The 12873-nt window shown below is 49.8% G+C and overlaps 1 protein-coding gene across 1 annotated transcript in view; it reads left to right on the top strand.

Moving 5' to 3' along the window:
• Window positions 1-269: 269 nt before the first annotated feature.
• Window positions 270-12873, top strand: part of GPD1L (glycerol-3-phosphate dehydrogenase 1 like) — a 67024-nt gene continuing 54420 nt past the window's right edge. Inside the window, exon 1 of the mRNA XM_055414751.2 lies at window positions 270-426. Within this exon, the coding sequence (XP_055270726.1) occupies window positions 380-426 (47 nt within the window). The 5' untranslated portion in view covers window positions 270-379. The remainder of the gene's footprint in view (window positions 427-12873) is intronic.

Here is a 12873-nt window from a genome sequence, read left to right as displayed (position 1 = left end):
CAGAGCAACCCTGCTCCGCGGGGAAGGCGGTGCGTCCCCTGAGCCCGGAGCGCGAGTCTCGGTGCAACCAGCCAGAGCTGCACGTGGAGCGGCGGAAGAGGCGGTCTGGGGAGGCGGACTACAAGTCCCGAGAGGCCTCGCGCTGGGATGGGCGGGGCCTCGCGGGGCCGGGCGTGCGCAGTGGCTCTCGGGAGTGGCGGGGCGGGCCCTCCGGGCTGTCAGCTGTGGCCCCGGGCGCCCGGGCGGGGGCGGTCGCGGCCATTGGCCGAGAGGCGGCGGGGCGGGGCCGCCGAGCGCCGCAGCGGGTTCATGCCGAGCGGGCGGAGGCGGGCAGCCGACCCGGTAGGCGCGCGCCGGTCTGCAGCGTTTGGCCTGAGCCATGGCAGCGGCGCCCCTGAAAGTGTGCATCGTGGGCTCGGGGAACTGGTGAGCGGCAGCGGGCGGGCGGCGCGGACTCCGCCTCCAGGAAGCCCCTCTCCAGGGCGAGCGAGGGCGCGCGTCCCCGCCGCGGCGGGGACACCCGGCACCGCGCGTGGGGAGGCGGGGCGGGCAGCGTCGCGGCCCGGCTGGGCACCGCTCGCCCGGGGAGGCCGCGCCGAGGGACCAGCTGGGGAGGCCCGCAGCCCGCGTGCTCCCGGAGGCGGCGCGGAGAGAGGGGACGGCGTGCCCGCGGGCACCTGTCTGCGCTCGCGGCACCAGGCAGCGGACGCACGGGGGCCACCTGCTCGCCGCGCCCGGGGCGTTTGCGCAACATCCTCAGGACGTCCATTCTCCTGGGCAGATCGCCTGGGTAGAGGAGTTGTAGGAGGCTCGAGCTTTCTTCCTGGGGATTCCGTGTCAAGGAAACCGAGGCCGAGCGGGATGAAGGGTGCCTGCCATGCAGGTCGAGGGCGGGGCTGGCTCTGCCCTTCCAAGTGCAGGTCCGGCTCCAGGCTTCTGCTAAGTCTGGTATCTTAGTAACATACCGCGAAGAAAATCCAAGTTCCCTACAACCCGGGCTCCTCCAGTAGCTCAAGGGCTTTGGGAACTCTTACCTGCGGGGCGGGGGCGGGGTTAGGTGTTTGCGAAGTTTTGCGTCTCCGCTGTGCTAGGCGTCCTCGTAATCACTTTAAACGTTAGCCCTTTTAGTTCCCTTTCTCAGACTTAACACAGTTGGATTATTTGGTGTGTTTGGGTGACCGTAGAGGAAAGTGGGCTGGGGGCGAGGAGGCAGAATATGGTATAGCATCTGGTATTTTCGATCTTTTTTCCATGGCTGCTCGCTATTTTCCCCACTTTCGAGGGACTGGTATAAGAATAGTTAAAAGAGTGATGTCCTTTAAGTCCTGTGGCCGCAGACTCATTACAGTTCACCCTTGTAGCCGTCCTACAGAAACTGGTACTAGTTACTCGGTCTTCCTCTTTAAGACTTGGCCCAGAAAGTACTTTTTGGAGGAAACCTTTTCCGATTCGCCACTTTTCCATCCCAGCGAGGCCAGGAGCCCTGTTGCTAACATCTGTCACAGGTGATGACTCATTTGATTATCTGTTTCCACTCCTCCCCTTCCAGCTCTTGAGAACAGCAAGAGCTAGGCATGTACTTGGTAAATACTAAATGAATAAACACAAACTAAGTTTAAAAAAAAAATCTTTTGGCCATACTGAGCTGCATGTGGAATCTTAGTTCCACAGTCAGGGATCCAACCCTCCCCGCCCTCTGCCGCCGCGACCTGCCTCCCCACCCCCACCGTGTATTGGCAGCATGGAGACTTGTACCACTGGACCACTGGGAAAGTCACCCCAAACTCATTTTTTAGTGAAGAAATGTAATTATATATGATTTGGCAAAAATTCACATTGTTTGAAAGGTACCCCAGAACCCACCAAAAAAAAAAAAAAATGATCTTCCAAGTTCCAAGACAACCCACAGTTGTCCCCCAGGGTACCTCCTGGAGGAAAACCAGTGTTATCAGTTTATTCTTTCAGGAAGAATTCCACCAGATGCAAGAGAATGTTTACAAGTAGTATTTTATCTCACATCCCTGGAAATACTAGGATATTTTGCACTTTTCTGTAAACTTTTTTCAACCACAGCAAAATGTTCTGTCCTACATTTAATTGAGTTGGTAACTATCCACTGCAGATCTTCGTTTGGGCTTGCTGTTGGACTTTACCAGTTCTTATCCCCAGGCACTTGAGTGAAATGTCGGCTGCCTCATGGACTGTGAGCCTGGAAACACGCCCATTCATCTGTGTTCTTTAACACTAGTTTCCTCTTCCGAAAGGGGCCCCAGAACCACAGATAACAGCACCTTTTCCTCCTTTGCAAGGTGCAGGAGAAATGGAATAGCTGGGCCATGCGGGATTTGGGCCTGGAGCTAGAGTCGTGGAATGACCCTCCTGCCCCCACCTCTGACTTTGGCTGCCTTCCCGCAGCTTCACTCTGATGTATTTGACTGTTTTTCTTGGCTTGCTCCGGATCAAGGAAATGGAGTGGAACTTGGCTAGTGACACTGGAGCAGAGCAATTGAGAAATGCGCCGATGGTCTGGCCTGTCTGCCGGGCTCCGTTAATGATGGGATCAGATGGGAACTGAACTTGGCTTCCCAGGCTCTGTCCCGGGTGCAGAGCCACGCCAGTCCTAGAGAGGTTCACGACCTCAGCAGGGAGATTCAGGAACTTAGGAACAGAAAATGGCACAGAGAGGCTGCCCAAGGGCCCGCTGAGTGTTCAGCTCTGGTCAGAGACATTTCCTGTCTGCTCCGTGCAGATACAGTGGTCTTTACAGGGGTAGGAGTGCAATGGACACCGTCTCTGCCTTCAGGTCACAGATAGATAAGGACTTGGAAGATTACGTTCAAAAGAAATACAAAGTGAAATGAAGTATCTGCCACATATTAGACATTTTGGGTTTATTTTCCTCCTGTGGCTTGTGGGTTCTTATTTCATCCCGACCCGGGATGAAACCCATGCCCCTGCAGTAGAAGCATGGAATCTTAACCCCTGGACTGCCAGGGAAGTCCCAAGATTAGATATTTTAAATAGTGTTTTTAATGTTATTGTTCAGTTGCTAAGTCGTGTCTGACTCTTTGCAACCCCATGGACTGCAGCACACCAGGCTTCCCTGTCCTTCACTGCCTCCCAGAATTTGTTCAAATCATGTCCATTGAGTCAGTGATGCCATCCAACCATCTCATCCTCTGTCTTCCCCTTCTCCTGCCTTCAGTCTTTCCCAGCATCACAGTCTTTTCCAAAGAGTTGGCTCTTCACATCAGGTAGCCAAAGGATTGGAGCTTCAGTATCAGCCCTTCCAATGAATATTCAGGGTTGATTTCCTTTAGGATTGACTGGTTTGATCTCCTTGCTGTCCAAGGGACTCTCTGCTAATTTTAAAACAGATTACCAAAAGACAAACCCCGATTCTCAGGAATAGGAAGTTGCCTAAGCAGTGTTTACACTTGGGAACTTGAAATTGCTCAGAATGCTTAGGTAAATAAAGGTGTTACATCTGTAGCTATAAGGTGGCTCACATTAAGTTCATCCAGCAATGTAAACGATCATCTATAACTATGAAGATACCTGAAGAATGACAGACCCTATCCTGCCCTCCCGCACTGGTGAGAGTGGAGGCTGGGGCACCTCACTGAGCCCTGCTGGGCTGCCCACTGCGGGGTTGCAGGGAGGTGCTTCCTAACCAGCACCGTGTTTCATGGGCCTGGTCCCGCTGACTCATAAAAGCAACTGAAAGGAAAAAACAAAAGCCTCCTAAGTTCCTGCAAAGATGAAACAAAATTCCTTCAGCAAAAAGATCTCCAGGAGATCTCTCCTTGGGACGGCCACCCAGATACAGGGCTAAGATGCAGTTTGAGAACTAAAGCCTCAGGGTTGTGTTAGTGAGAGCTCGGCCTCTCTCTGCACTGATGCAGAACCAAAGCCTGGAGACCAGAGCCGTGGGTGAAGCAGAAAAGGACGGCTTTATTACCTGGCCAGGCAAAGGGGTACACACCGGACTTCTGCCTGGAAAAGCTGTATGTCTCTTCCAGAGAACTTGATGAAGGTTTTTATGACAGTGGTCAAAGATGAGGTTGCTGACAAGATCAGGGAGTGTGCTGGCTCTCAGCTGGTTGGTCTTCTCATCTTGATGAGCTGCTTTAGTCCCTTTAATCTTGCTGTAGGTGGTTTCTTGGTTGATTAGCCAACTGTTTGAATCGACTCCTTTGGAACTCGGGGAAGGCCATAATGGCTGGAGTCTTACTTACCAGAAACGGTACACAGAAAGGCCTCTGTTCCTGGGAGCCCCACAGGGCCCCACTTGGTTTTAGTTGTATTTGCAGCCCCAGCTCTGTGCCTGGGAGCTAAGTCCAGAAACATCCCAGACCTTGGGAGGCCAGGTGGGGCAGGAGGCAGCAGTAACAGGATTCCACCCTGATCCCCTCCTGGCTTCTTCCCCTGTCCGTCTAGGTCCTTGAGCAAACTGCTTCTCTCCAAGGGTCAGGCTCTGACATTGATACCTGCTCTTTAGGATCATGGTTAGGATGAAATGAGGTGATCCAGGAGAGACCTGGGATCGATCCCTGGGTTGGGAAGATCCCCTGGAGAAGGGAAAGGCTCCCCACTCCAGTATTCTGGGCTGGAGAATTCCATGGACCTATAGTCCATGGGGTCCCAAAGAGTCGGACAGGACTGAGCGACTTTGACTTTTTTCAGGAGAGTACAGAGCGACTAGCACTCAGTAAGTGTCAGCTAATGAAAAAAATGTTACTTTCGTTAGCTGGGTCATCTTTGACCAGCACCATTATTAAGTCACACAACGGACCTTTTCAAGGTCAGTGTTTAATAAGGTGGAGTGGGAACGCAGATCCTTCATCTGCAATGTTCATGTCTCTATAAATTCTTGTCATTTTCAGTGAGACACATACTTTTACCTGAGAGCCAGTGCTAATCACAAAATGCCAAGGAACAGAGGCAGAGCGGGGAAAAGATCAGAGAGCAGAAGGTGTTTCCAGAAGTTATATTTTGCCCTTGTTTCCCCCGTCACCTCACAGCTTGACTGACTCCTGGGACTGAGGGTCAGGGAGACCTTTGGCCTGCTTTGCACTGATGGCCGAGGCTGGTGGCTTTTTGTCCTGCTGAAGTGTCTGAATACAGCCTGGAGGGCTCCTCAGCCGCAGTGTCATCCGTTTTTGTCTGTGCTCCTCAGCGGCAGTGACGGTTCTTGCTGCATCCTGACATGGGGAGCTTGAACCGATTTGAGCATCAGTGTGTGAGCGCCTCTGAGGTCAAAAATGACCCTTTCCCTGTCCACAGGCAGCAGAACTGACACACCTCTGCTCTGGAAGCGGGGGTGGGTAGTGATGGGTAGGGGCGACCTGGGAGGAGTCCCATTTCCCCGAGGAGCCAGGCTGAGGACACCTTCCAGGCTGATACACCTATTTCTGTTTCTGTGCACTGAAAACATCCCAGCTATTCTGCGAGTTAGTCCGGTTTTCCCCTCTGAGCCCTCTTTCACCTCTCTCGCCATTCTTCATTTCCTCCTCGTCTTTAAGGGGGATAATCATAGCAGTTACCACTTACGGGCATTTTCTGTGTCTGGGATATGTGCTGTTTCATGTATATCTAACAGTAAGCCTGTGTGGTACTATTATTATCCCTATTTTAGATGATGAAACTGAGATTGGAAAACTTTTCAAGGTCAGTGGTTAATACAATAGAATTGAAACACAGATCCCTCTCACTTCAGTGTGCATGTTTCTAGAAATTCTTACTATTTTTATTTAATTTTTTGGCCATGACCGAGCAGAATGTGAGATCTTTGTTCCCAGACTAGGGATCGAACCCACTTGCCGTACCATGGAAATGTGGAGTCTTAACTCGTGGACTGCCAGGGAAGTTCCTAAGTCTTCCCATTTTTAGTGAGAAGCATGCTTTTATCTGAACAAATCCCATCTGCACAAAAAAACTGAATATCTTACCCTCCCTAAAAATGTCTAGTATAAACAATATTCCATTTAAGAAAAATCAAATTGAAGTGAGGTCTTAAAAATCGTCCTGGAGGGACTTCTTTGGTGGCAAAAATCTCGGAAAAAAAAGATCCTGTTCAGTTTCCCTCCACGGCAGGCATCCCTTCTCCTGCAGTTATGACACGATCACAGTTTACTGTTTATAAGGTGTGTGCATGCTCAGTCGCTTCAGTCATGTCTGACACTGCAACTCCATGGACTGTAGCCCACCAGGCTCCTCTGTCCATGGGATTCTCCAGGCAAGAATACTGGAGTGGGTTGCCATGCCCTCCTCCAGGGGATCTTCCCCACCCAGGGATACAACCTGCGTCTCCTGCATCACAGGTGTATTCTTTACCACTGAGCCACCAAGGAAGCCCCGTTAATAAGGTACCTGACCTTAAAATTACTCATTAGAAAAGTCTTGTATTTGAGAGGAAAATCCATCACCTCCCACTGCCTCCCGTTAGTCTCAGAGCAGTGGCCAGGTGAGCCCACTGTCTTTGAAGACGTGTCCCATTTTTCAGAGTCATGTGTCCACCAGCTCTTCTCTGTGCGGTGTCTCCAGGTTTCTCAGTGGTTGCCGGTGGGAAGTTGTGTCAGGCGCCTCACCTCCAGATCTTTCTTCTTCCTCTCATCCCCGACTCCCAGGGCTTGATGACATCAGGAACTAAGCCTGACGTTCCTCCAGCTGCTCTGGGGTTCTCCTAGTGGTGCTTTGCATCCTCCTGTACTTTGGGGCTCAGTTCCTTCCACATTTGGGTGCCAGGACTTCATCAGTTATCTGCTGCTGCCCAGCTGTCTCCCCCGAGACTTCCTGACTTCAAACAGCCATCACTGATTGGCTCCTGATTCTGGGGCTCGGCAGTTTGGGCTCAGCAGGGTGGGTCTGTGCTGGTCTCTCCTGGGCTCACTGGTAAGGCAGCTGTCGGGTGGGGAGTGGGCTGGGGCTCTCAGTTCTCCACACCCCCTTTCACAGGGGTGGGCTTTGGCCACACTGATGGGGCTGACAAGCCACATGTTTCTCTGTCTGCAGCAGGCAAGCTTGGGCTCCTCCACGTGGTGGCTGGATTCCAACTTCCAGAAAGAGTTCATATGAATTCCTCACATACGTGGAATTCTAGTGATTTTTTTTTTTTTGTAACTGGCTTATTTCATTTAGTATAATATCCTCACTTGTAGCGTGTACCAAAATTCCCTTCCTTTTTAAGGCTGAATGGTTGAATATGTACACCACCTTCTCTTTATCTGTCCATCAGTGAACACGGGTTGCCTCTATCTTTTGGCTGTTGTGTATGATTCTGCTGTGAACATCGGTGTGCAAATACCTCTTCAAGATTCTGCTCTCAGGTCTTTTGGGTGCATGCCCAGAAGGGGAATTGCTGGATCAGATGGTAATTCTATTTTTAGTTTTTTGAGGAACTACTGTATTGTTTTTCATAGCAGTTGTACCGTTTTGCATTCCCACCAGCAGAGTGCAAGGGTTCCAGTTTCTGCACATTCTCACTAACACTTGTTTTTTTGTTTTGTTTTAATATAGTAGCCACCCAGACAGGTGTGAGGTAGTATGTGTCTTGTTAATTGCATATAATCGTATGTTAGGTACACTTTTGCATCCTGTTTTCTTCTAAATGTAGCATTCTATCTTAGGCTTTTCCCCTGCAGTTTAGAATAGACAGGGTTTTTTTTTCATCTGCTTCTCCCTCTCCTTTTTCTGTGTGAAGTTGTTCACATTGCTCTTTTTTCCTCTGTGGTTGCTAGCTTTGATTTTAAACTTAAGAAGCTCCCCTATCCAGAGATCACATAAGCATTCACCAAATTGAATCTATTTTTAAAATACTTTATTTTTCACATTTGCATCTAAATACTCTGGCATTTGATTGTACTCTAAGATTCCTTAGTTGCAAAGAATTACACAAAATGTTAACAGTGGTTCTCTCTGGTGGTGAGTTATTTATAATTGTTTTTTTAATCTTTCATTAATAGCTTTTAGGAATAAGAAGGTCAGTCAGTTCAGTCGCTCAGTCATGTCCGACTCTTTGCGACCCCATGAATCACAGCACGCCAGGCCTCCCTGTCCATCACCAACTCCCGGAGTTCACTCAAACTCATGTCCATCGAGTCGGTGATGCCAATAAGAAGGTAGATGTTATTTAAACCAAAATTGTGGAAAAGGAAATGGCAACCCACTCCAGTATTCTTGGCTGTAGAATCCCATGGAAAGAGGAGCCTGGCAGGCTACAGTCCATGGGGTCGCTAGGAGTTGGACATGACTCACAAACTGAAATTGACCATTCTGTTCCCTTGGATACATAGACTGGATCAGCTCTGGGCATGGGATGGGAAGAGTCTAGCTTGAACCCTTGTTTGTTCTCCCTGGAGAGTTTCCTCCTTGGTTAAAGAGGGATGGTCTTGTGGGGTCCTTTCTGGACCAGAAAGTTTCTGCACCGTGCAGTTCTGGGAATTCTCAGCCTGCCTGGATAGGCATCTTGTCCCTTGGTGGATTAAAATATCACTTCTTTTGGAGAGGAAGAGAGGAGCCAGCGCCAAGGGGTTGAGGGTGTTGCCTAGTGGAGGTTAGGACCTCCAGCAGGTGAGTGTCTGTCCATCTGGGACCCAGGGAGAGAGAGCAGAGTGGTGAAGACATGTGAAGTGAAAGTTGCTCAGTTGTGGCTGACTCTTTGTGACCACATGGGGTATATAGTCCATGGAATTCTCCAGGCCACAATACTGGAGTGGGTAGCCTTCTCCAGGAGATCCTTCCAACCCAGGGATCGAACCCAGGTCTCCTATATTGCAGGCGGATTCTTTACCAGCTGAGCCACCAGGGAAGCCCAAAAATACTGGAGTGGGTGGCCTTTCCCTTCTTCGGGGGATCTTCCCAACCCACAAATCGAACCCAGGTCTCCCTCATTGCAGGCAGATTCTTTATCAGCTGAGCCACTAGGGAAGCCTGGTGAAGACATGGCTGGATTGTGGATCTCTCCTCCTCCGCTGACCACCTGCCTGTTTGATCCTTGGGGTTCAGTGTCTTAACTGAAAAATGGGGATCATGATAGTCCCTGCCTCAGAGGGTTGCTGAGGCTTGAAACAGATAACGTGGGTGAGGTATTGAAAACAGTACTCAGATTGCAATATATAAATGTGGTAATCAGATTGCAGTATATAAATGTATCAGACCAACATGTTGTATGCCTTGAGTTTATACAATGTTGTTTGTCAATTATGTGTCAATCAAAAAACAAAAAGCAAACAAACAGCAGTGCCTGACACCCGTAGTCAGCCCATCCCTACCTGCCTGTCTCTCCTCTTCCCCTTTCCTCGGCTGCTTTCTCCACCTCCCCTGCCCTCCCCCGCTTTACCACCTCCTTCCACCTCCCCCCCCCCCCCCGTTAACCTCCCCCCACCCTGCCACAGGGGTGGGCTCCAGGTAAAAGCACAGGACAGCCTGCATGCCCCTCCAGTCCTGCATGCTTGCAAAAGGGCCCTTCCATCTACCTGGAAACCCACCCCCCACCCAGCCCAGCCCACCCTCGGACTCACTGGCGTTACCCCCTTTGTGTTCTGTGTGCCCAGCATGGTGTCTGCATGGCATAGGTCTCAGTGTATATTCTCAACAAGCGATTCTGCTCTACCCCTCAGCGGATTGGAATCAGTAGAAACTGTGGGCTTTGGAAACCGATCTGGTTTAGAACTGCTGGTTCCAGATGGACAGCGCAACTGGGTAACTTACTCTCCCCGAGCCTCGACTTCCTCATCTGTAAAATGGGGATAATGTGGCTGCTGAAAAGATGCGATGAGCTCTGTGTCACATATCAGTGTGCACCCAGCTGGCACTGGAGCATCTTTTCCTACCCACGGCCCTTTATTGTTGCTTTTTTTTGTGAAATTTTTTAAAGTCTTTATTGAATTTGTTACAGTATTGCTTCTGCTGCTTATGTTCTGTGTTTTGGGCCATGAGACATGTGTGATTTTAGCTCCCCGACCAGGGGTCAAACCCCTATCATCTCCAGCATTGGAAGGCAAAGTGTTAACCACTGGACTGCCAGGGAAGTACCCCCACCCAAGTCCCTTTACAGTTTCGTTAGCATAACATTGCTGAGGTTGCAAATTAGTCTGTATCTTGAGACCCAAGACTTAAGATAATTCGTGATTCTGCTGCCACTACCTGGTCGAGGGACCCAAGGTCAGAGTGACTGAGCCTCCCGGGTCATGTCTTAATCTGCCACGTGGAGGTTGAGATGGAATTTAAACCTCCTTTAAACTTCCCCAGTCACCTTTGCCCTGCTTATTCACTTGCACTCTCTTTAAGTTGACTGCAAAAGAAAATTTTCTAACACCACTCCAAATACTGCAAGTAGAAGATAACAGCCCCCTGTAGAATGGAAACAAAACGATCATCTCGGCAGCCTCATGCTTTGCGGAGGGAAATCCGCAGAGGCCGGGGAGGTGGAAAACATGGTGGCGCTCGCATGAGCCGTGCTAGGGAAGCGGAAAAGGACACACGCGCATCAGCATCGCCTGGTGCTCTGAGTGTCTGGGTGGCAGTCAGCCGACGGGACTGCCGCCGGCCCCCATTCCTCACGCTGTGAAGCACTGCACTCTGTCACAGACCTGGCGTTTAGCAGACAGACGAGTGGGCGTGTGGAGTGGTGGCTGCTTGTGACCTTGACCCAGCTGTGTTAATGATCTGTGCCTGACCGGGCTTGGGCAGTGACAGGACAGACTCCACCATTGTGGCTGTGGGACCCCAACTCCCTCTGCAGCCAAGGCACTCACTGCCCACCTCCATGGCCCGGGCTGTAGGCAGTATTTCTCTGTTTTAATTTTAAGTTCAGTTCTAATGGATCCGTGCATGTTTTTGGTTTTGTTTTTAATATAAATTTATTTTAATTGGAGGCTAATTACTTTACAATATTGTAGTGGTTTTGCCATACATTGACATGAATCCGCCACGGGTCTACATGTGTTCCCCATCCTGAACCCCCCTCCTACCTCCCTCCCCATCCCATCCCTCTGGGTCATCCCAGTGCTCCAGCCTTGAGCACCCTGTCTCATGCATCGAACCTGGACTGGCGATTCGTTTCACATATGATAATATACGTGTTTCAATGCCTTTCTCCCAAATCATCCCACCCCCACCCTCTCCCACAGAGTACAAAAGACTGTTCTATACATCTGTGTCTCTTTTGCTGTCTCGTATACAGGGTTATTATTACCATCTTTCTAAATTCCATATATATGCGTTATTATACTGTACTGGTGTTTTTTTTTCTGGCTTACTTCACTCTGTATAGTAGGCTTCCGTGCATGTTTTTGGACTGGTCCTCTGTAGGCCAAACACATTTTTAGGACAAGGTTGTCACTTATATGTGGGTTCCAGTTCCTTTCAAAACACACAGGTTCCTGCAAAACTCTCCTTTTGCTATTTGATCCCATTCCTTACACAAATGTGGCAAACACATTTCTTTTTTTCACTTATAACAAATTTTAAATTAGTTTTTATGACAGTTTAGGGCTTCCCAGGTGGCGCTAGTGGTAAAGAACCAGCTGCCCATGCAGGAGCCGTCAGAGACTCGCGTTCAATCCCTGGGTTGGGAAGATCCCCTGGAGGAGGGCACGGCCACCCACTCCAGTGTTCTTGCCTGGAAAGTCCCATGGACAGAGGAGCCTGGCGGGCTATCGTCCGTAGGGTTGCAAGGAGCCAGGCACGACTGAAGCGACTTAGCACGCATGTGTAGTTGCTTTACAGTGTTGTGTTAGTTTCTGCTTTACATCATCATGAATCAGCTACACGTGTACGTATATCCCCTCTTTTTTGGATTTTCTTCCTTTTCAAGTCACCACAGAGCACTGAGCAGACGTCCCTGTGCTAACAGTAGGCACTCATTAGTTATTTTATATATAGTAACGTATGTACATCAATCCCAGTTTCCCAATTGCTCTCCCTACCGCCGAACATATTTAGTACCGTTTCAGAACCACAGAAGAGTTTTGGGGTATGGATTATGCTTAAACAAAAAGCCCCAGCTTTATTCAGGTATACTTGAGTCACAGAAAACTGAGTGAGCCGTAATTAATATTTGATGGGTTTGGAGATACGCATATACCTGTGAAATGGTCACCACAGTCAAGATAATAAACATCCATCACCTCCGAGAGTTTCCTCCAGACTCCTGCCCCCAGTTTTGGTGGTAAATATATATTCTTGTCATACAGAATATATCGCCTTTATTATGCTGAGGTGAATTATATACTTTTGAGGTTTTATAAGCAACACAGAAATGGTGGACCACAAAAAAAATACTTGGTTCAAATGGAGATTGTACTGAAAGAGATGAAAATAAAGTGTTTTCATTTCTGATCTCTGCTTACTCCCACCCCCACCCCCACCCACCTAAAAAAGTTTGTTGTTTAGACAGAACAAGAATAGTATTACTGTTGTTGTTCATCTCCCTAGATTCTTCAGTGAGTTGAATTTCTTGCTTCTTCCCCGCCCGCATCTCTTCCTGTCCCTCCCCCACCCCGTCCGTGAGTGACAGAGCCAACAGCTTGGCCCAGAATCACCTGGAGTTACCTCTAGCTGCGTATCTGATACATCCCTTTGCTCCTGCTGCAGAAGAGCCCCCTCTCCCCCAACGCAGTGCTGAAAATAACACGCACGTGTTGCTGCTTGTGCATCTCTGCATCAGCTGGCTGGTTCTCGGCTTGGCCTCCCTCCTCACGTGCCTGCGCCTGGCTCAGTGTTGGCTGGAAGCTCTGCTTTGCCTGTTCTTCCCATCCCTAGGGTGTGAAGCCCCTTTTCTTCTCTGCAGACGTAGGGACTGTTCCCTTGTCTTCTCCCTGGACCACCCTCTGCCCCCACCAACGCCGGGTCTGTCCATCGTTTCTCTCA

The sequence above is a fragment of the Moschus berezovskii genome, chromosome 24 (assembly GCF_049115385.1).
Source record: "Moschus berezovskii isolate FMDL1 chromosome 24, NW_MosBer_1.0, whole genome shotgun sequence".
In the NCBI taxonomy this organism is placed as follows: domain Eukaryota; kingdom Metazoa; phylum Chordata; class Mammalia; order Artiodactyla; family Moschidae; genus Moschus; species Moschus berezovskii.
Note: the sequence above shows the minus strand (reverse complement) of the source record. Positions and strands in the feature narration are given on the sequence as shown.